Consider the following 26708-nt stretch of genomic DNA (forward strand, 5'->3'; position numbering starts at 1 on the left):
TTTGAGACAGGGCTTCTCTGTGTGGCCTTGGCTGTTCTGGAACTCATTTTGTAGACCAGGCTAGATCCAAACTCACAGAGATAATGTGTATGTCCCCACTGCCCAGCCACAATGGGCTTTTTAATATTTATTACTTTCACAGGTTCTAGGAGATAGTCATGCAACTTTACAAATGAAGAAAACTGAGGCTTGGAGAAGTTTGACAACTAACCAGAACCACGCACAGTGTCTTCCAGACAGGATCAGATGGACCCAGTCACACTTACCACTTTTGCTCAGGCCCACATGGTTGGCCAGGGGATCTGCCTGGGGGCAGAGAAGGGCATTCTGGGACCACACTTTCCCAGAGAAGGAAGCAGGAACTTCCAGACTGGAGGACTGGGAAGAAGGACCTGAACAATGGAGAGCTCACAAGTAGCTGGGGGGGGGGGGGCGAGAGCTGGCAGGGTTTCCACACCCTAACCCTATCCCTCCTGCTCCTGTGGGTTGATTACAATAAGAAGATGTGGGAGGTACTTGAGCAAGGCAGGGCAGGATAAAAATCCTGCGTGGGGAGGATTTATAGTTAATTCTCTACCTTAATTTCTTAGGAATCCATCCTGTCTGCTTATCTCTTCTATTCAGTTTTTGTTAAATTAAAAATACGTATTTACAATGTGTTGTTTGAACCTCTTATAAATCATTGCACTTACATACAATATGCACTTCCACTAGACTTTCAAAGTCCTGATATTCTCTTCATCTAATGGGTGACTACCTGACAATGGAGGATGTTGAAAACCAGGTTAGTAATCTAGATCTCTGTGGTTATGTCCACCCCTCCAACAGTTGTGGGCTGAGCTGTCTTCCTACACTCATACGCTGCAGCCCTCTGGTATATCTAGTACCTGAGCAGTGACGATGCAAGGAGTGTTCACCAAGGTGTTTGCACTAGACACTGTCTTTAAAGGGCTGTTTAACTTAGAATGGGATTGTTAGAGTGCGTTATGATTTGACCTGACTAGTATCCTTACCAAAAGAAGACAGAGGGACCTAAGAGACAAATGTGCACAAAGCAAAGATCAGAAGACAACACAGCAAGCATCTACCCACCAAGAAAGGGGGCCTCAAAAGAAAGCAAACCTTCTGGTGCCTTCATTTGTTATTTCTAGCCTCCAGAACCTCGAGAAAACAAATATTCATCATTCAAGCCACTCTGTGGTGTGTGGTTTATAGAGCCTTAGGCAAATTAATATGCCACTCATCTACCCATCTATCCACCTATACATCCACTTATCCATCCACCCATTTATCCATCCATCCATCCATCCCTCCATCTACCCATCCATTGATCCACCCACTCATCCATTCACCCACCCACCTGTCCACCCACCCACCCATTCATCCATTTACCCATCCGTCCATTGGTCCACCCACCCACCATCCATTTATCCATCTATCCATTCACCTACCCACCCATCCACCCATTTATCCATCCATCCATCCATCCATCCATCCATCTATCCATCCATCCATCCATCCATCCATCCATCCATCCATCAGAAGGCGATGTAACAACCACCTACCTGCCAAGAAAGAGGGCCTCAAAAGAAACCTTCTGTGACAATAAGCAGCACCCCTACATGGTCTCTGCTTCGGCTCCTGCCTCCATATTCCTTCTCTGCATGAGTTCCTGTCCTGATTTCCTTCGGAAGTATAAGCCAAATAAACCCTTTGGTCTCCAACTTGCTTTTTGGTCTTAGTGTTTTGTCACAGCAATAGAAGCCCTTTTCTCTGGAGATGAAAAAAGGAAGAGGCCACAGGCTCCTTCTGGGGTGGTGAGCAGTGAGTAAACAGGAATGATGTCAGGTCATGATTAGTGCTAGGTCCTACCTGGGAACTGGAGGTGAGTGGTTCGAGGGACACTTGATCCAGGTTGGGAGTAGAGGCAAGAAAAACACCAACGAGCCGAATGCCAAACCAGGGCAACTCTGAGGAAACACAGTTGGCTCTACAAAGGGTAGGAAGGGGTTAAAGGAAGAAACACATCGAAGAAGATGAGGAGGAATTAGATGTGAAGGACATGAAGGGCCAGGCTCACCCAGTGGTTCTCAGAACAGCCTTTCTCTGCCTATGACACACTCACTACAATGTCCTAAGCAGGAGTAACACAGAAGTGAATTACCACTGCCGGGTTGAGGTGAGGTCCCTTCCCTCAACAGGGAAGTGAATTACCACTGGTCTCCCCTCCCCTCCCCTCCCCTCCCCTCCTCTCTCTTTCCTTCCCTTCCTTTCTCTTTCCTTTCCTTCCCAGTGGAAGGCACTTGGCAGCATGAAGAACTAGGATCTTATCTGAAAGCCAAATGTCTTTGGGTCAGCTATTTACACATAGGTCTCTACATTTGTGTGCTGTTGTAACTGTAGGCTCAGTTGCCAGGATTCTAGCTGTCTACCACAGTTCTTAAGCTATGTCACCGTGAGTGAGTTGTTCACATCCATCAGTAAGCTGTATCAGTACTGTGGTACCTTCCTCCGAGATTTATTGAGTCTGGAAGGAGGTTCTGCAGGTCCAGCGCCTGCCATGGAGGCTGGCATGCAGTAAGCAACCAGGAAGAGTGACCGATTACAAAGGCTAGTCACTGCAGTTTCCTTTCAGCCCTTCTGTGTCAGCCGTGAGCAGCAGCATCTCATCCCATACCCATACCCACCACGATCACCCGCCCTACTCCCATCAGCACCACGGTCACCCGGCCCACTCCCATCAGCACTCTGGCCTGTTTCCCCATCATCTCATGGAAGGTCTAGGAGGCTGCCCTTGATGGCTTCCTTGCCCTCATTGTTCTTCCCTGTGGTTGTCCTAGGAAGGCAAAAACCCTAGATAGATGGATCTGCATGATGTCATATATTATCAAAGGGAAGCCCTAGGTGGATTTTATGTGCTTTGAAAGTTTATTCTTCACTGCCAATACACACACACACACACACACACACACACACATACACACATTTATTTAAAAACTTAGATTTATTTATTTTCAGTTATGAGTGTTTTGCACGTATATACAGATGTATATATATGTTTGCATGTATACATGTATGTCATATATATCTATGTATGTATTATGTATGCCTGGTGCCTGAAGAGTGTCAGAAGAGGGTGTTAGATCTGGTGTTACAGCTGGTTGAAAGTTCCATGTGGGTGCTAAACCTGGGTCCTCTGAAAGAGCAACAAGTGCTCCTCACCACTGAGCCATCTTGCCAGTTCCTTACAGATTTTATATTTTAAATTATATGTGTCTCTGCAAAGGTGTGTGCACACGACCGCACATGCTCCCTGAGGTTAGAGGCGGTTGACGCTCCTTGGAGCTGGCGTTACAAACAGTTATATGTCACCCAACATGGCTGCCTGGAACTGAACTCAGGTCCCCTGTGAGCACGGAATGTGCTCTTATTGCTGGGCCTCCTCTGCAGTCCCCAGATCAGTATAAATTGATCTTGTACCTCATGCTTTCAGTTACTTAGCCCAGTGCTTCCCAGGGGAACCCCTTTGTATTAATTAGGTTTGTTGTCGTTGTTGTTGCAGAGGTCACATATCTGACAGGAACATCTTGAGGCAGGAAGGGTTCACTCTGAAGTCATGCCAGCACTTTGCCACATTGCACCCACAATCAGAAAGCAGAGAGAGATGAATTTTGGTGCTCATGGAGCAGTCTCCTTTAAAAAACATCTTTATTTATTCTTTGAGAATTTAATACATGTATACAAAGCATTTTGATTTTATGCCCTCCAGCTCCCCATAGATTCTCCCGTTGAAATTTCATGTCCTTTTAAGAAACCCACTGAGTGAAATAAGTATTGCCCCTAGACCCTGGGAAACATCCCCCACCAGCTATCAACTGCCAATAGTTCCTCATCAAGGGGTGGGACTTGGAGAGCACCTCTCCTTCTATGCCCATATTTGGGCTAGCTTGATCTTGTGCGGGTACCCATAGCTGCTGTAAGTTCACGAGTGCAAAGGACATGGCACGTTCTGCAGATAACATTTTTACCACACCCTCCCCATCCTTTGGCTCTTACAAGAGGGGTTTAAGTAATGCAATTACCATAATGTTTATTGAGCATCTACTATATGCCAGGCATCATTCTAGGTACTGGGGACAGACAAACGAGTTAAGTAACATTTTTAATAGACTTGAGTTCAATTCCTGGCATCCACATGGCAGCTCACAAGTGTCTGTACCTCCAGTTTCAGAGGATCTGACGCCCTCACACAGACATGCAGGCAGAACAGCAATGCACATGATTTAAGTAAATCTTAAAAAAATAAACCAAAGAAGACAGTCAAGGAGATAAGGTTAACCAGGCAACAAGAAGGGAACCAGGAAACAAAAAGTCCCCAGGTAGTAAGATACCTGGTATACTGAGGATGCAGTGTGGCTGCATGAAGTCCTAGGAGGGGCTGGGACAGAAATGTGACACAATGTGACTTGTACTTTAATGGAGATATGCTGACTTTGATCCTAAACACAGACAATAGGCCATCACATCCTTAAACAGAAAGGCCAGGTTGGGAGTTATTTCAGTTACCCAGGTGTCAGCAGCTTTGACTACATCAGCAGAAGAGCGCAGGAGAAGCAGGAGACGCCGGGTACCATATCAAGGAAATGCCACAAAGGCTTGTTAATACACTGCATGGAGAGATGGGTGGACCAAGTCTGCGAAGGAGAACATGATTCTGTAAAGCACTGGGGACCCCGTATCAGCTCAGAACAGAGAGGAAGCAACTGACATTCCTGGGGACTCTTTCCTCAGGCATCCTGGCCGGGATGTGGGAAACCAAGATGACGACAGGCTCTCTGTACTCAACCTTATAATTTAGTCTGTGCAACACGCGGGTGTCTGGAGGCATCCTGGGAGAGCCGCATGTCCGGGAGAGATGTGTCTGGCTCGTCCGTACTCTCCACCTATTCTACACACTTTAGGGTGGAAAGAAGGAGGAAGGGGTGGAGGGAGTGTCTCTTGGATGCATGCTGTGCCCATATACAAAGTCAGCGGGATAGAAATCTCTAGAAATCCCCATTTCTACAAGGTTTACTTCCATGTTGGCTCTGGGCAGGTCCCCTCCTCCTATGGGTGTAACCAAACAGCTTACTTCAGAGAACACTGACTACCTTTTAAAGTTAAACACATCATAGCCTGTGGTCTGGGAGCCACATACAGTGCGAGGAGCTCCCAGAAACGACGATGAAAGACAATCCTTGAGTTTTGGACATAGGAGCTCTGTGAAGCTCTGTGAAGCTCTGTGTGTCCCCAGTGGCTCTGCAAATGGCATTAGCTACCCTTTCTCCACAGAGCCTTGCTATGAAACCAGCGTCACATGGTGTCTCTCCTGCAGTCTCCACAGTGTGGTGAACCACGTCTTATCACCCCAGTTGATAGATGAGGTCACTGAAATTCAGGGGCATCATGTTCTACAGACAGTTCTAGAACTGAATGTGACCCCAAGTCAGCTCATCCCAGTGTCACGGTCTTGACCATTACGTTATATCCACTGGTTTTCCAGTGTGTGTGTGTGTGTGTGTGTGTGTGTGTGTGTGTGTGTGTGTTATATGCACATGTGTGTATACTAGTGCACATGTCCATGTGCTTTCATGTGAAGGCCAGAGATTTCAGATACCCTGTCTTACCGTTCTCTACCTTATCTTCCAAGACAAGTACCTCTCAATGAGCCTGGAGCTGGGCAGACAGTCACTAAGCCCCAACAATCATTTCGGTTCCTTGTCAGCTCCTCCCTACTCTGCACCCCCCCCCAAAAAAAAACTGGGATACACTCTCCTGCAGCCATGCCTGCCCTCTTATGTTGGTCCTGGGAATTTGAACTTAGGTCCTCATGCTTGTGCAATGAATGCTCTTATCCACCGAGTGATCGTCCCAGTCTTGGAACAGCCTTTAACACAGGTTCTGGAGATCAAATGCAGGTCCATGTGCTTGTAAGGAAAGCACTTTATCAACCAAGGCATCACTCTGACCTGTCACCCACTATTCTCCCAGTACTTGACAGGAGAAAAGCCGAGACGCCTCCCATTCCCACCTCAGCCTCAGCCCTCACATGTAACTCCAAAAAAAAAATCCCAAAAAAACCCAACCCCCCCAAAAAAGAAAACCCCAAACCTAACAACACTGATTATTTTCACTAACAAATAAATGACAGTTTTCTCTAAGGAACAGATTCATGTCATAATAAAAAGGAGCTTTAGAGATGTGCTTTACAGAGAAGGTGGCCCTGAAATCCAGAGGGGGAGTTACGTCCACTACTCAAGGTCACGGAATTTGATGGCAAAGCCACGGCTCAAAGAGCAAGCAGGGCTCCTGCCTCCAGGCCAGAGCTTGGCTGGGTTCCAGCCTGCTGCCAGTCTCCTTAACACAGACGATGGAGGAGAAGGTCTCCATTCACACGTCAGTAATCTTAATCTCACCTTGAACTGAGATGGTTTTTGAGCAGGCAGTCCTGGCCATCTTAGGACAATCATCTCCTGTCTCCCTGTCCCTCAGGCTGAGGAACCCTGGGCTTTGTTGAGCTAGGAGGTTTGTGCTACAGTGTCTGCTCTTCAGACCATGGAGGGGCGCTCTCTTCTGTCTAGGGCAGATGCTTTCACTAGGGCACACTCTGGCCCAAATTTAATTTTCCCCACCACAGCAGTGGCTCTCCTGCTTGCTTTGCTACCTTATTTTGGGGGCCTTTTGCAATCAGCAGCCATTCTCTATACAGAGCACACACCCTTCCAGTCAAGACAGGTGTCCTGGGCTTACCCCACTTCCTGCTCAGAAATAGCCTTCCTGTTCTCCTACTATGCAAATTCATTCTCCAAATTATTCCTCATTCTCTACTCTGTACAGCTCGCGGTTTGCTTTCCAAGTTCTCTTTACATTTATTGTCTTGGTTCTTAGGCGTTGGTCTTCATAACATTAAAACATGCTCCCCCTACTACCCCCACCTCAGATCCCGTGATCACAGGCACATGTGTGTCCGTTCTGATTTTAAAGGTGAGCTACAAAAAGAATGAGGAGCAACAAGATTATCCTCGAGGAAGGTGCCTCTAGCAGTGACAGACAACTCTCTGGCACACAGTGGAGCTTCAGCAGTTTTGCCCTTGTAAAGTTGCATATTTAGTGTCTCCTCGCAAATATTTTTCTCAAGAGGGGTATCGTCGGGCATGTGACCACCAAAGTATGGAAGTGGTGGGTATTTGAACATGGGAAGATTCCAGTTTTGTTTCTAATTTTTTTTCCCCTTCTAAGCAGATTGGGAGGAAGTTACAGACAGAAGAAATAGCATCCTTACTTCTGCTGCGCAGAAGTACACACTAGGACTGCGGGAGCCAGGTACGCTGATGGTGGGTCCTGGTTTTCCTCCCAGTCATAAGTGAAGACCCACCCGTGCGCTTCTGAAGCATCGGCCCAAGGTTCACAACACGGCTGCGTGGGACCTTGAGGCATTCTGTCGGGGCCGAGGCTCAGCCTTGTGTGTTTCCTATAAAACGGGCAAATGTAATCCCAGCCATTCAAGGCTTTTGTAAGGGTTTTAGAGTCCATACCAGCTGGCTTTGTTATATTTCTTTCTACAAATGTGGAAGTGACAACCTCAACCTGTGTCCCTCTGTGAGGGTGCTGCTGGCTTCCCTACACTCAACCCAGAGCCTGCCAGGAACTGGAGCTGTGGAGAGATTGTATGATACCCCAAAAGAAAAGAAAAACAAAGGGGGCTGGGTTACATACAGCCCACTGGCCAGGCAAAGAGGGCCTGTAACTTAGTAACTCAATAACTCAGTAACTCAGCTCCCTAGGACATGTCCTAGCCCATATCCAAGGTGCTTGGGTGCAGAGTCCATTGAGCCCAAAAATCCTCATCAAGAGACAAGGCCTGGCCCGGCTGCAGGGCGGCCTTAGAGGAGGGGGTGTTCCCGGGTTAGCGGTGGGCAAGTAGGGCGTCCTGTCCTCGTCCTGTCCCCACCTTCCAGAACCGTGCTCTCCGCTCCCCCTAGCACTCCCCCTCCGCCCGAGTGGGGGTCGCGCTCAGCACAGTACTCAGAGGCACCCCCACCCCGCTGACTCCACTCGAGGGTAACCCGGGCACTGGGAGGCTCGGCCATCCCGGCAGCCGCGCCCAGCCTCGCCCCGCCGGGCTCCGCCCGCCCTCCGCGGGGTCGCGGCGAAGGGAGGAGGGGAGGCGGCCAGCTTGCGTGGCAGGCGCTCGGGCTGGGCTCGGCCTCTCTTCCCGGGAGGCGGGGTCGGCGCCGCGGCGGCGGCGGAGCCAGGCCCCCTCCTCCTTCCGCGGCCGGCCTCCTTCCTCGTCGCCCCACGTTCCCGGCCGCTCCGACGCCGCTGCGCCCGCGTGCCGCCCGCGCAGTCCCCGTGGGAGCCGGAGCCAGCGTCCCGGGCCGCGCGCCCCGCTCGCCCATTCCGCCGAGCCGCCGCCGCCGCCATGCCCTCGGCCAAACAAAGGGGCTCCAAAGGCGGCCACGGAGCCGCGAGCCCCTCGGACAAGGGCGCCCACCCGTCGGGCGGCGCGGATGACGTGGCGAAGAAGCCGCCACCGGCGCCGCAGCAGCCGCAGCCGCCCGCGCCGCACCCGCCGCAGCACCCGCAGAATCAGGCGCACCGGGGCGGCCACCGCGGCCGGTCCTCGGCCGCCACCGCTAACGCGTCCTCCGCGTCCTGCTCGCGGAGGCTGGGACGGGTGCTCAACTTTCTCTTCTACCTCTCCCTGGTGGCGGCGGCCGCCTTCTCGGGCTGGTATGTCCATCACGTCCTGGAGGAGGTCCAGCAGGTCCGGCGTGGCCACCAGGACTTCTCCCGTCAGAGGGATGAGCTGGGCCAGGGCTTGCAGGGCGTCGAGCAGAAGGTGGGTACTCCAGCTTTGGCGGGGTCGGGACTCCACTCTTGCCCTCCCTGAAAGGGCCCTGGTCCTTTCCTGCCCAGGGCCTGTGGCAAGAGCTGAGACCCCAGCTCCCTAGTCGCCAGGGCGACCCCAGACCCTCTTTGTTAATGGTCTCAGAGAGGGATGATGGGGACTCTGTGGATGGCCAGACCATCGGGGGAGGATGGGCCAAGGGCCTGTCACAGGACATTAGCGGTGACCTGTAAGGAAGCCGGCAGGCTCTACGTAGCCCATTCTTTTTGCGTTAGGAACCGCTGAATGGGCAGAGTTGCCCGAACAGGAGGCTGGAAGGGAAATCACTGCATCTCTGGAAGCCTCTGCTCAAGACGTCACCTTGGCTATGCCAGTAGGAGTCACCCGAGCCAGTTTTTAATAGACCCAGAGCTTTCGGGGTTGGGGGTGGTGGGGAGGAAAAGCTAGTGAGCTTAGTCATTTGCTAAGTTCAGATGAAATGGTGTCTATCTTTAGTTCCCTTGTCCTTAGCTGGACCAACGAGCCCTTGTGGGCCTTTGAAGTAGCCTACTCCAGCTTAAGGGGAAACACAGGCCAGAAGTATTAGGTCACACTTACGTGGTGTGTAGACAATGTACTAATATATTTTATTTCCTCACCCGAAGAGTTAACTAGAGGGAGGAAGAGAGGGCTGACAAATTTGACTCCATTTTCCAGACTAGAATATTGAGGTTTAAAGACACAAAGTGAGTTGACGCGCAGACCGCAGCTGGCTTGAGTCGCAGATTGTTTAAGAAAGTGTGGGCCATTCGTGAGGAAGGATTCCCCAGCGAGCTGTCTCAGGAATGACCAAACAGCTCTCTTCATGGCAAACTGCTCTGTTTCCACCCTTCCAGCCCAAGTGTAGCCCCCTCCCCTCTAGTACCTTCTTCATCCTCTCCACCCACATCCTTGCTCGGTGAAACTCAGTTGCTGGACGGAAACAAAAAATCCCGCCACTTCTGAGCCCGGAACCACGGCCTCCTTTCCCAGCATGCCGCTTGCCCTGCCAAGTCCCTACTTTTTGTTGAGTATGCAGCACTAGGAATTTCCTCTCAAGACTGGAAGAGCAACTGGAGTGAGTCAGCCTGTGAAGTGGTGTAGGCCAAGGGAGGTGACTGATCTGGGGGAATGAAGTAGGCGAGTCTGCTCTGCCTGCTGAATGTCAGACCATCCTAACTAAGAACACAGACACCCCACGGGAGTCTAATTGCTAGCCCGTTTCCTCTCTTCCAGCCACTCACTTGCTAATCAGTCATAATATTTATTGAAGTCTGATAGTTGTATGGCTGTGCGTGGGCCCTGTGGAGAATATGGAGGAGAAAAAGGCACAGATCAAGCTTGTGAAGAGGCATCCTACGTGGGTTTCAGGGGTGGACACTTATGCATACTTTGGAAGAAAGGGCTTGTGACATTTCCCTGGGTCTGTATGTGGGTGGTTAGGACAGGGCCAGACATTAGAAGTATCAGGAGAAGGAATGTCCCCATACAGGTAAGGGGACAACCTCAAACATGCCTGAAGGACAGAGGTAGCTAGCCTTCCAGTGACAGACTCCAGGGGAATTTGGAAACCGAGGCCCGAAGTGGATAGATCCAGGCTGAAGAACTTGGGTGTTAGTTCCTATGTTGCCTTTTACCCCTTCCCAGTCACAGCTGTATGCAAATCACTTTCCTCTCTGAGCTTGCTTCTCATTCTCCAGGCAAGAGGAAGGCACCTTCAGGATTTGTAAGAATTGGGATTGGGGAGAGCCCAGTTGCTAAAGTGCTTACTATGAAAGCCTTAGAACACGAGTTCAGAGTTCTCGGGCCTGTGTAGTCCACACTTGGAATTCCCAGTGTTGGGGAGGCACAGACAGGAGGTATCTCTGGAGTTTGCTAGCTGGCCGGACCAGCTCCAGTAAGAGACCTTGTGTCAACCAAACAAATAAGTGAGCAGGGAGCACAGTCAATGTCTGGCCTTCACATGTATGTATGTGACGACCCTCTTGACTGTCAGCCATTAGTAGTAGCGCCGGCCTGTCCACTGTTACCCAAGCCAGGCTCCACAAAGGAGGGATGGGGTTGCAGCCATTATTCCATTGCTGGCATTCACGTACCACACAGCAGACATCTCCCACATACCAGAAGGACTGACATCCGTCCAGTGCATTTTAATTGTTATGAGCTCTTTGTGCATAAAGAAGCACACCCCCCCCCCCCACGACCTCAGAAGGGGACACACTGGGTTCCCTGGGGGATCGGTAATAGTTTCTGAGCTGATTCACTTCCTAGCCGTTCATGAAGAGCCAACCTGGGATTAAATAGGAGCTCGGCCTGCCCAGGCTTTATCAGGCTATGCTCTGAATTCCTCCATTCTTTGGTCCATTGAGAAAACACTGAAGGTAGCCTGCCATGTTGCAGGCGCTGGGCTCACCCCCATGCTTCTATTTTAAGGGCTGTGCTTAGAACAGGAAGGCATTGTGATTTACTAACCCAGTTTTAGAGGTCACCACTCTCTAGTGCCTTCTCAGAGCATTCTTTTATGACTCAGGTTGTGTTTGGCTGGGGAGGGGAATCGTCTACATTTGGGAGGCCCCGAGAACCCCATTCGTATCCAACCTGGGACTTGGGAAGTGAACACGATTTTGAGTTCCTCGAGCAGCCGGTGGGCGTGTGCTGCGGCCAGGGTATCCTGTGTGCATCCCTGTTGGAAGATGCCGCTAGGAATCCGTGGGCCTCTGATGAACTCAGGACAGAGCTCAGCCGTGGGGAAGACAGTAGCTGCTGCGTTGAGCGGCCAGCGAGTGTTAGGCACAGTTAGGCACTTTATTTGTTTAGACTCCTTCAGTTCTCACGGTGACCATCGGTGAGTCAGGTAGTATTCTTGTCACACCTTGTGGCAGAGGGAACAAGACACAGACAGTAGGTAACTCATTCAGGTCCAAACAGCAGTGGAGCATTGAGCATTGATTTGCCTACCCAGCCTGGCTTGTAGTTCTTTCATTTGTTGGCGTTTTGTTTTGTTTTATAAGATAGCATTCCATGTAGCCCGGGCCAGCCTCAGATGTAGCCTGGGATGACTCTGAACTTCTGATCTTTCTACTTCTCCCTCCTGAGGGCTGAGGTTACAGGAGTATGCCACTGACCCGATTTATTAAGTGCTTGGCCCTCTAGCGTAGGGTCTTGTGACTTCCATGCAAGCAGCCTATTTCTTCTCTTGTTTAAATGGAGAGGAGCCCCCCGCCCCCTCCCCCCACACAAAAGATTTATTTTTATTTTATGTGTTTGGGTGTTATGCCTGCATGTATGTATTATACATGCTTGGTACCTGAGGAAGCCAAAGGAGGACATCAGATCCTAGGAAACTAGAGTCACAGACGTTGTGAACAGCCATGTGATTGCTGGAAATTGAACCTGGGACTTCTGGAAGAGCAGTCAGTTCTCTTAACCACATCTCTCCTCCACCTCCGGAAAACTTTCAAACTTAGTTAAACCTAGAATGGCTGTCTTCCTCCCTCTTTGAAATATGTTCAATTGTTGACTGTTAGTGACATCATTTATCACACAGAATGCTCCACACCGGCTTTAGCTGGTAACAACCTCATGGTGTCTTAGCGGGCGTCTCTTACATAGTCTAGAAAGAGCTAGTTGAACCTAGGGACTTACAGAATCAAGGCTACACTGCTGGGATGCGTACTCTTCTTTCCTTAATTGTGTTTATTATTATTATTATTATTATTAATTATTATTATTATTATTTTGTCACCAGATGTTACAGGTGTCACATCTAAGGCCTAGCTCCCTGATCAGCAGGACCTCTGTGCTAGTGTGCCAGCCCAGCTTGATCGGAGTTGCCGGGCTAGTTGAGAGTGGTGTTTATGCCGAATGAATGGATAGCAGCAAAGCCACAGTGTGTTCTCAAAGGCCAGAGTGCCCCAAGAAGTCACCTGGCCCACTGCGCGCATTTTTAAATGAGGACACTGAAGTCCGGGCCAGGCAGTGGCTGGCCAGAGGCCGCACACCTGGAAGTGATAGATACAACTTAGTCTCTTAGCTTTGTGCCTATATCTCCACGTGTCTCAGGCTCTTTCCTAAGAAAATTTGTGATGCTCAGCTGCAAGTGCTAGAAAGCTAGCCCAAAATAGCAGAAGGAGAGAAGGAGGGAGGAAGGGAAGGGGGGAGGGAGGGATGAAGGGAAGAAAGAGAGTATAGACTGCCTGATTGGCCCAACAGTTCAAGAGTAAACTCCTTCAGATGCAGCTGTATTCAGGGATTGAGTTACGTCTTCAGAATGTCATCTTGCCTGTTTCCGTGTGCTGTCTTGATTGATGAATGGGTTTTTGGTCATGTGCTAGTCTGAGCAGCTTCAGGCCTCCCTCATCCTGTAGCCAGCACTCTCGGTGGGAAAAGGCGTTGGCCACCCCGTCAGCCTGCCTGGTACTCGTCCGTCCACGGCTTGTTGATTTGTTGAGAGGTGAGGGCTGACAGACGCATATGGACTATGCTGACTGGTGAGATGTGGGTAATGAGGCGGCTCTGGAGTACCTGGCGGGGCCCTGCAGTTGGTGATCACAGCCACCACGTAACTGCCTTTAGAAGGAGAGTGCTGATCTGGAGGCTCCTGGGACAGGCAATGCAGAGAATAGCGGTGGCGTAAGCGAACACAGCTGTGTGTTCTCGGTGGCTAACGTCTGGATTTTGGTCGTAGGTACAATCCCTGCAAGCCACGTTTGGGACGTTCGAGTCCATCCTGAGAAGCTCCCAGCATAAACAGGATCTCACAGAGAAAGCCGTGAAGGAAGGAGAGAGCGAGCTCAACCGCATTAGCGAAGTGCTACAGAAGTTGCAGAATGAGATTCTCAAAGATCTGTCGGACGGGATCCACGTGGTGAAGGACGCCCGGGAGCGGGACTTCACGTCCCTGGAGAACACAGTCGAGGAGCGCCTGACAGAACTCACCAAGTCCATCAATGACAACATCGCCATCTTCACTGACGTCCAGAAGAGGAGCCAGAAGGAGATCAATGAGGTCAAGATGAAGGTTGCCTCCCTGGAAGAATCCAAGGGGGATCGCAGTCAGGACGTGAAAATTCTGAAGGACGCCGTAAAGGAGGTCCAGGCCTCCATGACGTCGAGGGAGAGGGACATTGAAGCCCTGAAGAGTTCCCTTCAGACCATGGAGTCTGATGTCTACACCGAGGTGCGGGAGCTGGTGAGCCTCAAGCAGGAGCAACAGGCGTTCAAGCAGGCGGCCGACTCAGAGCGCCTGGCTCTGCAGGCCCTCACGGAGAAGCTTCTGCGGTCCGAGGAGTCCTCCTCTCGCCTCCCAGAGGACATCCGGAGACTGGAGGAAGAGCTACAGCAGCTGAAGGCGGGGGCCCGTGGGTCAGAGGAGGGGGCTGTCTTCAATGACCCCAAAGCCTTAGAGGAGCTGCAGAGGCAGATGGAGGGCCTGGGTGCCAGACTCCAGTATGTAGAGGACGGGGTCTACTCAATGCAGGTGGCTTCTGCACGCCACACCGAGAGCCTGGAGTCGCTCCTGTCCAAGAGCCAGGAGTACGAGCAGCGCCTGGCTATGCTGCAGGAGCACGTGGGAAACCTGGGCTCCTCATCTGACCTGGCCAGCGCCATCAGGAGCCTGGGGGAGACCCAGCTGGCGCTGTCCAGCGACTTGAAGGCATTGAAACAGAGCCTGGGTGGGCTGCCCGGTACCGTGGAGTCACTGCAAGAGCAAGTGCTCTCGCTGCTCAGCCAGGACCAAGCCCAGGCCGCCAGCTTGCCGCCTCAGGACTTTCTGGACAGACTCTCCTCTCTAGACAACCTGAAATCCTCCGTGAGCCAAGTGGAGTCAGACTTGAAAATGCTCAGGACTGCCGTGGACAGTTTAGTGGCCTACTCCGTCAAAATCGAAACGAATGAGAATAACTTAGAGTCAGCCAAGGGCTTGCTGGACGACCTGCGGAATGATCTAGATAGGTTGTTTCTGAAAGTCGAGAAGATCCATGAAAAGATCTAAATGGACTGAGTGTGTGGGCACAGTTTCTTATGACCAAAAACAAAACAAAACAAAACAATCCCATTGTTTTCTCCCAGGGTGCCCCCCCACCTTCTCGTCCCCTCCCCCACCCCACGGAAAGCAGCAGACACTGGCTGGAGACCGCCCTGGTGTTCTGTGCCCAGTTAATTTATTTGCAGTTATTACCACACGCCTTTGGTTTCTTAAGCCCTGTTTCTGCTTTTGGTTTGGCTTCCTGAAGGCCCAGCCAGCCCTGTGCAGAAAAGGATGTGCCTCCTGTAAGAAAGATGACAGTGGCTTTAACTGGGGATTATCAGGAAGCAGATTAATCTAAAAAAAGATCCTGTCAGGCTGACAGATTTATAGTAAAATAGAAAAACAACAAAGGACAGGTGTGGGGGGGGCACTTTTTAAAAAAAATTGTCTTTAAGGAAAATTAATTTTACTGTATTTTTTTTATATATCTCCTCCTGGCCAGGGTTTTTAGAAGCTGTCTCTTTCTTGTCTTCCATTTAGAACTGGTTAAAGACTAGAGGTCAGCCCTGAATGGGCGAAAGAGGACCCCCACCTCCACCCCCAACCAGTCTGGGGGTCACTCTCAGAGGCGTGGTCTCTCTCCATTCCCTCATCCAGTCACACGGTAACTATGCAAATTCAGTAGGTCCCGAAGGCCCAGTGCCCCTCCGTTCCTGGTGACCCACCTGCGTCACCAGGCTAGGAGAGGTCACCATGTGCATTTGGAGGGCGTGTACTTTGGGTTCTGACGTGAGAGCTGTATTTTCCACAGAGGGCATCTCCCTGAGAGATGTGGACCAGGTTTTTTTGTTTTATCACAGCGTCTCTGGAGGGGCCTCCCGTGGCCTGGCCTGGCCCCGTCTGTCAGTGAGGATCACGTGGGCTGCGTTTCTGTGATTGTTCTTGATGTACCCATGCCCTTTGAGATGTATTGTCTTTAATGGCTGCCTTGCCCTTCCCACCTCCCCCCACAAAAAAAAGAGAGGAAAAAAAAAAAAGCTGAAAAGAAAACTAAGGTTTGTTAGTTTACTGTGAAATGAACTGTATGGCTTATTTACAGTATTTTTAATTCTTAATAAACACTTGAGCTTTGTTATGACCGTCAGTCAGTAGGTTCTGAGAACTTAGTGATAATGCGTTTTATCAGCGTAAAGTGTTTGGGATAAGAAAATTGGTAACTTTTCCACCTCAAGACTTTATTTTACGATGTACAATTTTTTAAAAAATTATTTTTTCTCTTGGGAGGGGGTGGGGGTGGGGCGGGTAGCGTGTGTGACGGTCCCTGTGCAGAGGGATCTAACTCAGGTTTTTAGGCTCCACTCCTGCAGCCGCATGCTTTGGTTGGTTTATTATTGGATCTATGTTTATGTTCCTAGTAGTTGCTTCAGATCTCTGCCTGACTACCTGGTAGGATCTTCCTGAGGGGTTTGGGAGAGGGTCTAAGAGACCACCGGCACCAGTCTTTGAAAGACTTAGTACCTGGTTCTGGCTTGTGGTCAGGGGGCACCACTGCCTCGAGAACTTCTGAGATGTCTGATACCTACCTGGGCATTTCCTGTGCATCCCTGGGCTCCGGTACACCACTCAGTGAAGCAGGTACTGCGTATTTTGTACCTGTGTGCAGGCCTGGGCTGAGCACTGTGCGAGCGCCATTTCCCGTTCCAAATGCGCAGCAGGCTGAGATCAGGAATCCTGAGATGAGATCTGAACCCACTTGTAGAAATTTTTATTCCCGACCTGGGGTGTCCACCCATCCTTTAATCATTTAGTTCCCAGATAAGACACACACAACCTTTGTATTTACAATAAATCTTAAACAGTACAAGAGCTGGGCAGATATCTGCCTTCTTTACTACTAAAACTACTTTCCTGTAGATAACCCAAGTTATTACTACTTACTATATTTTAATCTGGGGTGCTCTTAACTCCAATTGACCGGCCCTCAGGGCCATGTTTTTAATGACTCACCTAACCATGGTAACTTCTTTGCCTTCACCTTCTTCCCCTCGTGGTCCCTCTGACCCCAAGCCCCCCCCAAACCTAACCCCCACCTATGTCTCTTCTGCCCAGCTACTGGCTGCTATTTACCAATCAAAAATAATTTGGGGTAGAGTCACTTGGGTCTACATGTGACTCCAAGTCTTGGGGGCCCACACTTAACATTACAACAGACAGCAAGACCAAACCTCAGCGCCCAACTCCAGCTCTGAGTGTGTCCTCCTCTGCCATCTGTCTGGGCAGGGTAAGTCTCCACTGGCCTGCTTCAAAACCTTCAGATGCAGGGAAGTGGTCCCCAACTCATGGAATAGGGGGAGCCAGGATACTGGTGCGTGTGTCATTTATACCCGTGTTCCTAGCTGGCTGGTCATTTATCCACTCATTCATTCAACACTTATTGCTCCCACCATCAGACATTGTGCTAAGCATCAGTGAAGTAAAGGCCTTGGATAGGCTCATGATCCTAGGTCGTACAGCCCATTTGAGAGAATTACCTAAACTGCTGTCCTGAGGAACAGCAGGCGCTGCATCTAGAAAAGACAGTGTTGGTGGAGGTGTAGTGACCAGTTCTGCTGGGATTGTACTAGAGATGGTTGGAAGAGGTTTACAAAGCCCAGTGAGGAGAGGTGGAAATCTTCAGGAAATGTCAAGTTAGTTCATTCTTTGAATAAGAATAGCAATGGGATGCTGAAGATATAGATTAAACTGCTGATCCAGCAATAGACTAGAATAGAAGAATAGAATGGAATAGAATAGAATAGAATAGAAAAGAGTAATAAAATAGAATAGAATAGAAGAATAGATAAGAGACCACAGTGAGATGAAGACAGGACTCAACATGCCAGTGAGGAGGCTGTCCATCTGCTGGTGCAGATGGAGAGGCTGATGGTGGAGTGATCTCTCTCACATGGCGGCTGTGAGGGTTGAGTGGTATTATAGGCAGACAGAGCCAGCTGAGTATGACATCTGGCACATATGCTGGAGTCCGTGCATGCACAACCCATCCAGAAATACAAAGGTTGAATAAGACAGACATAGTATTTACATAGCACACAACTGTAAATCCCAACACTTTGGAGACGGAGAGAGGACGCCCATCAGCTCCAAGCCAGTTTGGCTACAGAGTGAGATCCTGGTGGTGGAGAACGGGGAAGATTATATTTAAACACTTCTAAGCATGTGCGTGTGTGCGGGGATATGATTTAGGCAGGCAACTACATAAGGAGGAGACGGGAGTCCAGCGTTGACAGGGGTGCACGTCTACAAGTCAGCAGGCGACAGATCCTGGGTTTTGGAGTGGCCAAGACAGTGGAGAAGTTGGCAATTCTCATGGCAGGAACAAAGAACCAGGCTGGACACTGGTCCTCAGGGCCGCTTACTCTCATCTTGCTTTTTCTCCTATTGCCTCTAGGGGGCGCCGTGGAGTGGGGCTGAGGCTGGAGGATTTTGTCTGGGACTAGGTCCTGGAGGCTTCTATGAATCTGAATTTTACTCTCTATGGGAACCAACGGAGGATTTTAGGCAGGGTGAGGAGTTACAATACCGAATTCAAGCCATCCCCACCCTCCTTGCAGGATTGGAGGAGAGCAAGGCGAGCAGAGAGCCATGGAGGACGATCCAGCAAACTCCGCTTGGTCTTCTGAAGGTTCAGACAAGGATAGTTGCCCCGGAGAGGTTCCAGAGCCAAGTCACTACGCATGCTAAATGCATAGCTTGGGGTGGGGGTGAAGAGGGCCATCCCTGGCAACTGGAGAGGATATAAGAGCGGCAGCTGGCATTCATGTTGCACACACGGGGACATGCAGTCTGGGGCTCGGTCAAGCGGCCTGTTTTCTGAGTGACTCACCCATATTTACTGTTGAATTAAGGAAACAAATTGTCAAGAGACGATAAAGGAGATGTGAAGGAAAAGGCATGCACACGGGGGTATCAGAGATGAAAAGCAAGGTAACACGTGGGGGGGGGGGCGTGTGGAATGTTAAAGGTAAGGATACCTGGAAAAAAAAAACAGGGGTCACAAGCAGTGTGGTTTTAAGTCATCAAACGTCTTTCAGGGAACAATTTGTATTACAATTTCCCTCATCAAAGTGCTAATTTAATCTCTTCCCTCACTGGGCTGTAACTCACAAAGGAGTACTGCAATGGGTAAAAGCCCTTAGAGACATAGAAAATGGGCTGTCCCCGGTGACTTCCCGTGAGGTCTACCCGTTCCGGAGTGGCAACCCAGGAGATGGATGTCTTGGGGGAACTTGGCAGATTTCCCCTCTGTGGTGCACTTCTTAAAACCTCCTCTGGTGCAGAAGCACCAGCCTCCGGTGGGGGGGGGGTCTCAGTTTGGTCCCAGCTGCTTAGAATCTTCTTCAGATGTCTGGATCCGGTCCTGCTGCCACGACACCTTGACAGGGATGCCTGGCAAGTCCATCTTTTGTTTTCTCCGGATCTGCAAAAGATAACACAGTTCAGACCAGTGGCTCTCCCATTGTAAACATGGGTCGGTGCCACCTGGAAACCAAGTTAACAGAGATGACAGAGCCGGAGAGATGACTCCGTCAGTAAACAGCTTGCTGCCCATGCATGAGGACCCGGACCCCAGAACCTGCATTAAAAAAATAATAATAAATAAATAAAAAATAAAAAAGCTGGGTGTGGCAGCATGTGCCTGTCTCCGAGCCTCACTAGCCAATCAGACTACTAGCTGAATCTTTGAGCTCCAGGTTAATGAGAGATCCTGTGAGAGGAATTGGGGACGCCGGGCGTCAACTTCTAGTCTCTAGCACATGCGCACATGCACCTGTTCATGCATGTGAACACACACACACACACACACACACACACACACACACACACACACACGCACACCACACAATTCTGGTCTTGTAGATCTGTATGAGATAGGGGTTGAGAGGGATGAGAATTATAGATATCTATTTCTTTCATTTCTTTTTTTCTTTTTTCTTTTTTTGGTTTATCGAGACAGGGTTTCTCTGTAGAGCCCTGGCTGTCCTGGAACTCACTCTGTAGACCAGGCTGGCCTCGAACTCAGAAATCCTCCTGCCTCTGCCTCCCAAGTGCTGGGATTAAAGGCGTGTGCCACCACGCCCGGCTCTTTTTTTTTTTTTTTCTTTCTTTTTATTGGGTATTTTTTTTATTTACATTTCAAATGTTATCCCCTTTCCTCGTTTCCCCTCTGCAAACCCCCAATTCCACCCCCTCTTCCTCTCTGCTTCTATGAAGGTGCTCTCCCATCTACCCACCACTCCACCTCACTGCCCTAGCATTCTCCTATGTTGGGGCATCAAGTCTCCACAGGACCTAGGGCCTCCTCCCCTCCCATTGATGCCAGATAAGGCCATCCTCTGCTACCTATGCAGCTGGAGCCATGGGTCCCCCCCCCCCCATGTGTACTCTTTGTTTGTTTGGTGGTTTAGTCTCTGGGAGCTCTACTGGGTCTGGTTGGCTGATATTGTTGTTCTTCCTATGGTGCTGTAAACCCTTTCAGCTCCTTTAGTCCTTCCCCTCACATCTGAGGATGCAGCTATACCATCCCTGTGCATATACCCAAAAGATGCTCCAACATATAACAAGGACATATGCTCCACTCTGTTCATAGCAGCCTTATTTATAATAGACAGAGCTGGAAACAATCCAAATGTCTCTCAACAGAGGAATGGATACAGAAAATGTGGTACATTTACACAATGGAGTACTACTCAGCTATTAAAAACAATGACTTCATGAAATTCCCAGGCCAATGGATGGATCTAGAAAATATCAGCCTGAGGGAGATAAAAAGGGGGACAGGATCAGGTGTGGAGGAGAAGGGGGTGGGGGGACATACAGAGGATCAGGAAATTGAACGAGGTGAGTAGCAGTAGGGGATGGAGAACTGGGGTTACCCACTAGAAAGTCCCAGATGCCAGGAAAGCAAGAGGTTCCCAGGACCCAACGGGGATGACATTAGCTGAAATATCCAACAAAGGGGAGGAGAATCTGTAGAGACCATATCCAGAGGGTAGGTACAGCACCCGATTGAGGAATGGGGCCATCCACCCATCTCAAAAATTTTAAACCAGAATTGTTCCTGGCTAAAGAAAATGCAAGAACAAAGAGTAGAGCAGAGACTGAAGAAAAGGCCATCCAGAGGCTGCCCCACCTGGGGATTCATCCCACATGCAGACACCAAACCCAGACACTATTGCTGATGCCAAGAAGTTCTTGCTAACAGGAGCCTGGTATGGCTGTCCCCTGAGAGGCTGTGCCAGAGCCTGACCAATATGGATGCGGATGCTTGCAGATCTCCATTTCCAATCGGTTTCTGTCCTCTGTTCTATTGATGGCTTGGGGCTCTCAATTGGAGAAGCACTGGACCAGATAATTTCTAAGTTGCAAATCCAAGGGCAAAACTACTCTTGTATGGTGCTAGGCATTTATTTCCACCTATGGGGAACAAGTATGGAAGGAGGAGCTATAGGTTAAAAGACACAAGATTTATAGTTAATAAGCCCCAACTCAGTATTTTTTTTTTTTACAAGAATTAGATGAGCAAATACACTAAGCCAACATACATGGTACAAAGTCATTTCCTGTTCTTTTTAGAGATTTGTTTATATTTTAAAATCTTATGTATGTGAATCATTTGCCTACATACATTTATGTAAATCATATGGGCGCCTGGTGCCAGTGGAAGTCAAGAGAAGGCTTTGGATAGCCGAGATCTGAAGTCATGGATGGTTGTGAGCTGCCATGCCCATGCTGGGAATGGAACCTGGGTCCTCAGCAAGAGCCACACATGCTCTTACCTGCTGAGCCATCTCTCCAGCCCCCCCCCTTTATGTGTATGCGTCTGTACCATTTGCTATCTGCATAGTATTCCTCCCCACATCTCTGTGCAGGCCAGGCCTCTAAGACATTGATCTGGTTTTCCACAGATACCCAGAGGCCCGTCTTCCATTCACCTCACTTGTTAGCAGATCCAAGTTCTCATCCCCCACTTCCCGCTTATAAATGGGGGATCAGGAATCTTCACAACAGCTAAGCCAAAGCTCAGGAGTTCCAAGATTCCCACATCCTCCCTTCCTATGCTGGGTAGTTTTACATCTACTGGACACAGGCTACAGTCATCAGAAAGGAGGGATCCTCATTTGAAAAAATGTTTCCATCAGATCAGACTGTAGGCAAATCTGTAGGGCATTTTCTTAGTGATTGATGGGGGAGGGCCCAGCTCATTGTGGGTGGTTGCCACACCACCTCTAGTAGGATCTGTGTGACAAGTTCCACAGACCGAGTCGATCAACCTCAAAAGGGGGTGGCCTCCTGGAACCGGTTGTGGAACTCTTCGCTGGAGAAAAAATATTGAGCCGTAGTTCTCATGGCAATCTCTCTGTTTTGTTTTCTCTTATTCCTTTTCTTATTTACATGTTCCTGGTAGCCTAGGCCAAGATCTTAAGCGAGAATAATGGGTAAGAAACCATCCCTAGAGATGGGGCCACTAACATGACCTTAACCCCAGGGAAACCAATGCTTTTCTTTCTAAATCATTTAAAAAACTATGATGATAAAAACTTTCCCAACAATAAAATTTCATATGGCTACACGTGTGTCATCAGAGGTGGATTTTGGTATATGGTAAAGGAAACCTTAGTTAGAAAGAATTAAAATAGTTTAAATTTATACATTGAAGATTTATAAAAAATCAGGCACTAGATATTAAATAATAATTGACCATGGGGCTGGAAAGTTAGTTCAGTGGTTAAGGGCACTGACCGGTAAAGATTTATTAACCTTCTCCTGGAAATATGCCACTAGCCTTGGATTACAGCTCCCATTGAATACATCCTTTTAGAATTGTTATATTTTGATGTTACCTGTTCTGTTTGTGATTCACTGAATACATAGTTTCGGAGTTGTAATGCTTGGATGATTTTTGTGCTTTACTGTGCCAAATGATTTTTGTTGGTATCTGTGATTGATTCAGAGGATATAGTTTCTAAGAGATATAATGTTTGTTTGTTTTTTAATGTATAAAATCCCCTGCTTTGGAGCTGCAAAATACACTCAGATTCAAACTGCCTCTGTGTTTGTTTCTGTCACCACCGAATCCTTACCCACCTAGCTTTGAGGACCCTTATTCCAGGGACCTCCCCATACCTGACTGAGATCTGTGGCAGGTGTTACCATTCCCTGCCTGGTAGCCCTGGGTTCTATAAGAGAGCAGGCTGAGCAAGACATAAAGAGCAAGCCAGTAAGCAGCATCCTTCCATGGCCTCTGCATCAGCTCCTGCCTTCAGATTCCTGCCCTGTGTGAGTTCCTGCCCTCACTGCTTTTGATGATGTACAGAACTGTGATTGAAATAAATCCTTTTCTCCCCATGTTGCTTTTGACCACGGTGTTTAATCACAGCAATGCTAGCTCTAACTAGGACACTCTCCCTTTCCACATCACTGGGGCTAAAGCCCCAACACACCACCCCCCTCTCTTCCCAGCCTCCTCTTTACCCCCATAACTGGGGATCAGAGGCTAATCAACAGCTTGGTTCATAGCTCATGATACTGCGAAACAGGGCTCTGCTGCACATGAAGGAGACAGACAGCAAGACAGATGGCTTCCTACCTTCACTGTAATACTGGTCCAGTGGGGAAACAGGAAATGGCTGGACAGAAATGAAGACAGGTGCTTGTGCTGCAGGGACATGTGTAGCTGCCTCACTGCCCTTCCTGTCTCTGGCTTATCTTTGAGGACTCCCCCATAGATCACAAACACAGCCTTTCCCAAGTGTCTGTCTGTCTGTCTGTGCCCTTTTCCCACTAAATCTTCTATGCCTACCTTTGGCTGGCTCCAGCCATCAGCTCTTAGGGATCTCAACTTGAGGTTGTTTTCCCATACCCCTGTTGTGACACCTCCAGCATCTTCCTCCTTTCCTAATCAGACTGTTCCACCTCTGAGCCTGAACCCTAAGCTGACCTGAATGCTCCACCTAGGACCCCACACTCCAGGCTGCTGGTCGGGAAGCCCCTTCCCTCCGTGCTACAATGGCTTGCATGGTTGCTTTCTTGCTGGATGGCACCCTCCCTGTTTGGGTCTTTCATCATCTCTGTATCTGCAGAGAAGTTACCAAGCTTGGTTCCAGGAGGCATACCAAGTAACTAGCACTTCCTGAGTACTGAGTGTGCACAGTCGTTCTTCTAAAGGCTGCACGACAACCACACAGGGAGGCACTATGTTTAGCAACCCACCCTGCCCTATTTTTGATAGGTGAAGGCTCCAAGGAGGTTAAGTACTTTGTTTAGAACATTTCCTGGTCGTAGTAAGTGGTGAACCAAGATCCCTGCCCCCTCAATGTTGTGCTGTAAAAAACGGAAGACTGAAAGCAAAACTCTATTCACCTATGAACTATTCAGTTAGTGAGTGCATCAGTGTCTAACTATGCCGTGCTAAGCAGAGAACACTTGTGTTTACTTAGAGCTCTACGGGTGTATGTGTGTCTGTGTGCATCTGACGCACATCCAGGCCTTCAGAGGCCCGAATAAGGTGTCAGATTCCCTGGAATTGGAGTTGTGGATAGTTGTGACCTGTCCAACGTAGGTGCTGGCAATGAAACCTGGGTCCCCTGCAAGAGCAGCAAGTGCTCCTGACAGTTGAACCACCTCTCCAGCCCTTAATTACCTCCAGGATCCTTTTTGTATGTGAGGGAAATTTCCCAGTTAAAGGTGTGTGTGTGTGTGTGTGTGTGNTGTGTGTGTGTGTGTGTGTGTGTGTGTGTGTGTGTGTGTGTGTGTGTGTGTGTGTATTGCAGGCTCTTACTATGCAGCCTCAGGCTGGCCTTGAACTAACAGTATTCTCCTGCCTCAGACTGGTCCTAGGATTACAGCTGCATGTCAAGACAATTGGCCCTATAGTCACTTTTTTTGTTTTTAAGGGGAAGAAACACGGTGAGAAAACTCACGAGTTATACATACAATAGTGTAGATCAGAAAGCTCATGATAACCTACTCACCGCCAGTCCCTGAGGGGCTGTAGTCACCATGAATCAACTTGAATGATTCTGATAGGGACAGACCATGCAACAAACGGGCCTTGCACAGTAAAGATTAAAGGGGCTCAAATTTAAACCTTCTTTCCCCCCCCCCCCCAGATGGGGAGACAGCCTCAGAGAGAGGAATTTGTTCACCCAAACTGCTCAAAGCAACTGGTTCAGGGGCCTTGTTCCTCCTCCCTGGTTACTTGTCTTGGCCCTGTGCCGGCCTAAGTAAAGATTGGAAAGGCCAGGCAGCAAGTGAAGGATCAGAGCAGCTGCAAAAGGTGTGGCACTTCCTCCAGGCTGTGCCATCGAGCATGTTGGTTCCTGACACCCTGAGCAAGGTCGCTTGGGCAATGGGCCTGTGGTGAGGGCAGAGCCACCTGTGCTGGGTCTGTTCTGTGGCAATTGATGGTTGCACCTCGGGTGCAGCTTCCCCTGTCTTAGGACGTGTGCTCTCACGGAGTCAGTCTTAGAAACACTGCTATTTAGAGCTTTCCAACCTCTCCTTTTCTTGATTGGCTCTCACGGGGAGAGGAGTTCCAAGGTAGAATTCTAAGTTCGGGATGGAGGGCACTGAATGAAGGTGCTGGTTTGCCGGCTGTGCTGCTCCGGGTAACTCACCCCTTTCCTGGGCTCCACAGTCTTCCTCAGCTTCAACTCTCCTTGACTCTGTAGCCTGACCTGATTCTGGGGAGCTTCCTGAGGGTAGGATGGGGAGGAGGGATGGAGGGCTGGGGAGGGTGGAGGAGGGCTGGGGAGGAGAGGAGCAGTGGTAGAGATTGGCCATATCCCTGGGGGTGGGGGGTGAGTGGCTTTTGTCTGAACCAAGGCTCTGTTCCCACCAGAGACTGACACACGGGACCCTCTTACTTACTGATATGAAGTGCATGAAGTGCATCTCCACCTTGGGATGGTACGGGATACATCAGGAAAAAAAAAAATCTAAGGCTGCTCAAGCTATTGAATTTTTTTGGGAGGTATGTGGTTCAGCATCAGGGGAGAATGTGGTGCCATCTAGTGTATGATTCTGGGATCACAGGAATGGTAAGATTTAAACTCGCGTGAGCTAGGGCATCATTACATACAGCCCCAAGGCTACTATTTGAAGAGACCTATACGTGCACTTTTCTGTGACATAAGCACCTTTACAACACACACACACACACGCGCGTACACACACACACGCGCGCGCGCGTGCGCACACACACACACACACACACACACCCCAATTAGTTTCCTTTGGGAATCTAATGATAAAGAAGTCTGTTCATATGACTCTTTGGAACATTGGCTCTCTTTCCTCTTCCCCAATCCATCTAGCCTGGAAGGTCAGGCAGAGAGATTTTTAGATCGGTAAGCCAAATTGGGATATTAGTCTTCGATGATAACCTCTCAAATTGTGCATGTGTTAAATGTCACACCCTGGGTGGGACACATGTTGCACAGCTCAGGGGATTGGCCAGGGGGATGGGTTAGCTCTGATAAAAATCTGTTTCCTAAAATGCACCCAGGATCCGAGCCTGCAAGCTCATCCTGTGTACCCTATATTGGTAGTTAAGAAACTGGGTTCTGAGTTCAAACGCCAGCCGTACCCTACCAATCTGTCTGCCCGTGGAAACACTTCTTGTATTCTGTGCCTGGGTCTCCCCACTTACAGATGGATGTGAAACCGGCGACACCTACTTACTTCATGGCGTTGGTGTAAGGTTTGAAGTTCTTTCAAATCTCTTCACTTGGGACATAATAAAGGACCCAGTAAATAGTGCTTAACAAT

General features: G+C 49.4%; 1 protein-coding gene across 1 annotated transcript; it reads left to right on the forward strand.

The window, feature by feature from the left end:
- The first annotated feature begins 8254 nt into the window (after window positions 1-8254).
- Ckap4 (cytoskeleton associated protein 4) lies at window positions 8255-16023 on the forward strand. Its single transcript, XM_021204834.2, has 2 exons — window positions 8255-8881; window positions 13596-16023. The coding sequence occupies exons 1-2, from the start codon at window positions 8462-8464 to the stop codon at window positions 14901-14903; spliced, it is 1728 nt and encodes a 575-aa protein (XP_021060493.1). The 5' UTR covers window positions 8255-8461; the 3' UTR covers window positions 14904-16023.
- The last annotated feature ends 10685 nt before the right edge of the window (window positions 16024-26708 follow it).

The sequence above is a fragment of the Mus pahari genome, chromosome 9, assembly GCF_900095145.1.
Source record: "Mus pahari chromosome 9, PAHARI_EIJ_v1.1, whole genome shotgun sequence".
In the NCBI taxonomy this organism is placed as follows: Eukaryota; Metazoa; Chordata; class Mammalia; order Rodentia; family Muridae; genus Mus; species Mus pahari.

Bases quoted from the DNA above. Each gene is read 5' to 3' on its own strand.
- Ckap4 (XM_021204834.2), top strand. From the start codon at position 8,462: ATGCCCTCGGCCAAACAAAGGGGCTCCAAAGGCGGCCACGGAGCCGCG. The intron at 8,882-13,595 runs GTGGGTACTCCA...TTTTGGTCGTAG, and splicing joins TGCAGGGCGTCGAGCAGAAG to GTACAATCCCTGCAAGCCAC.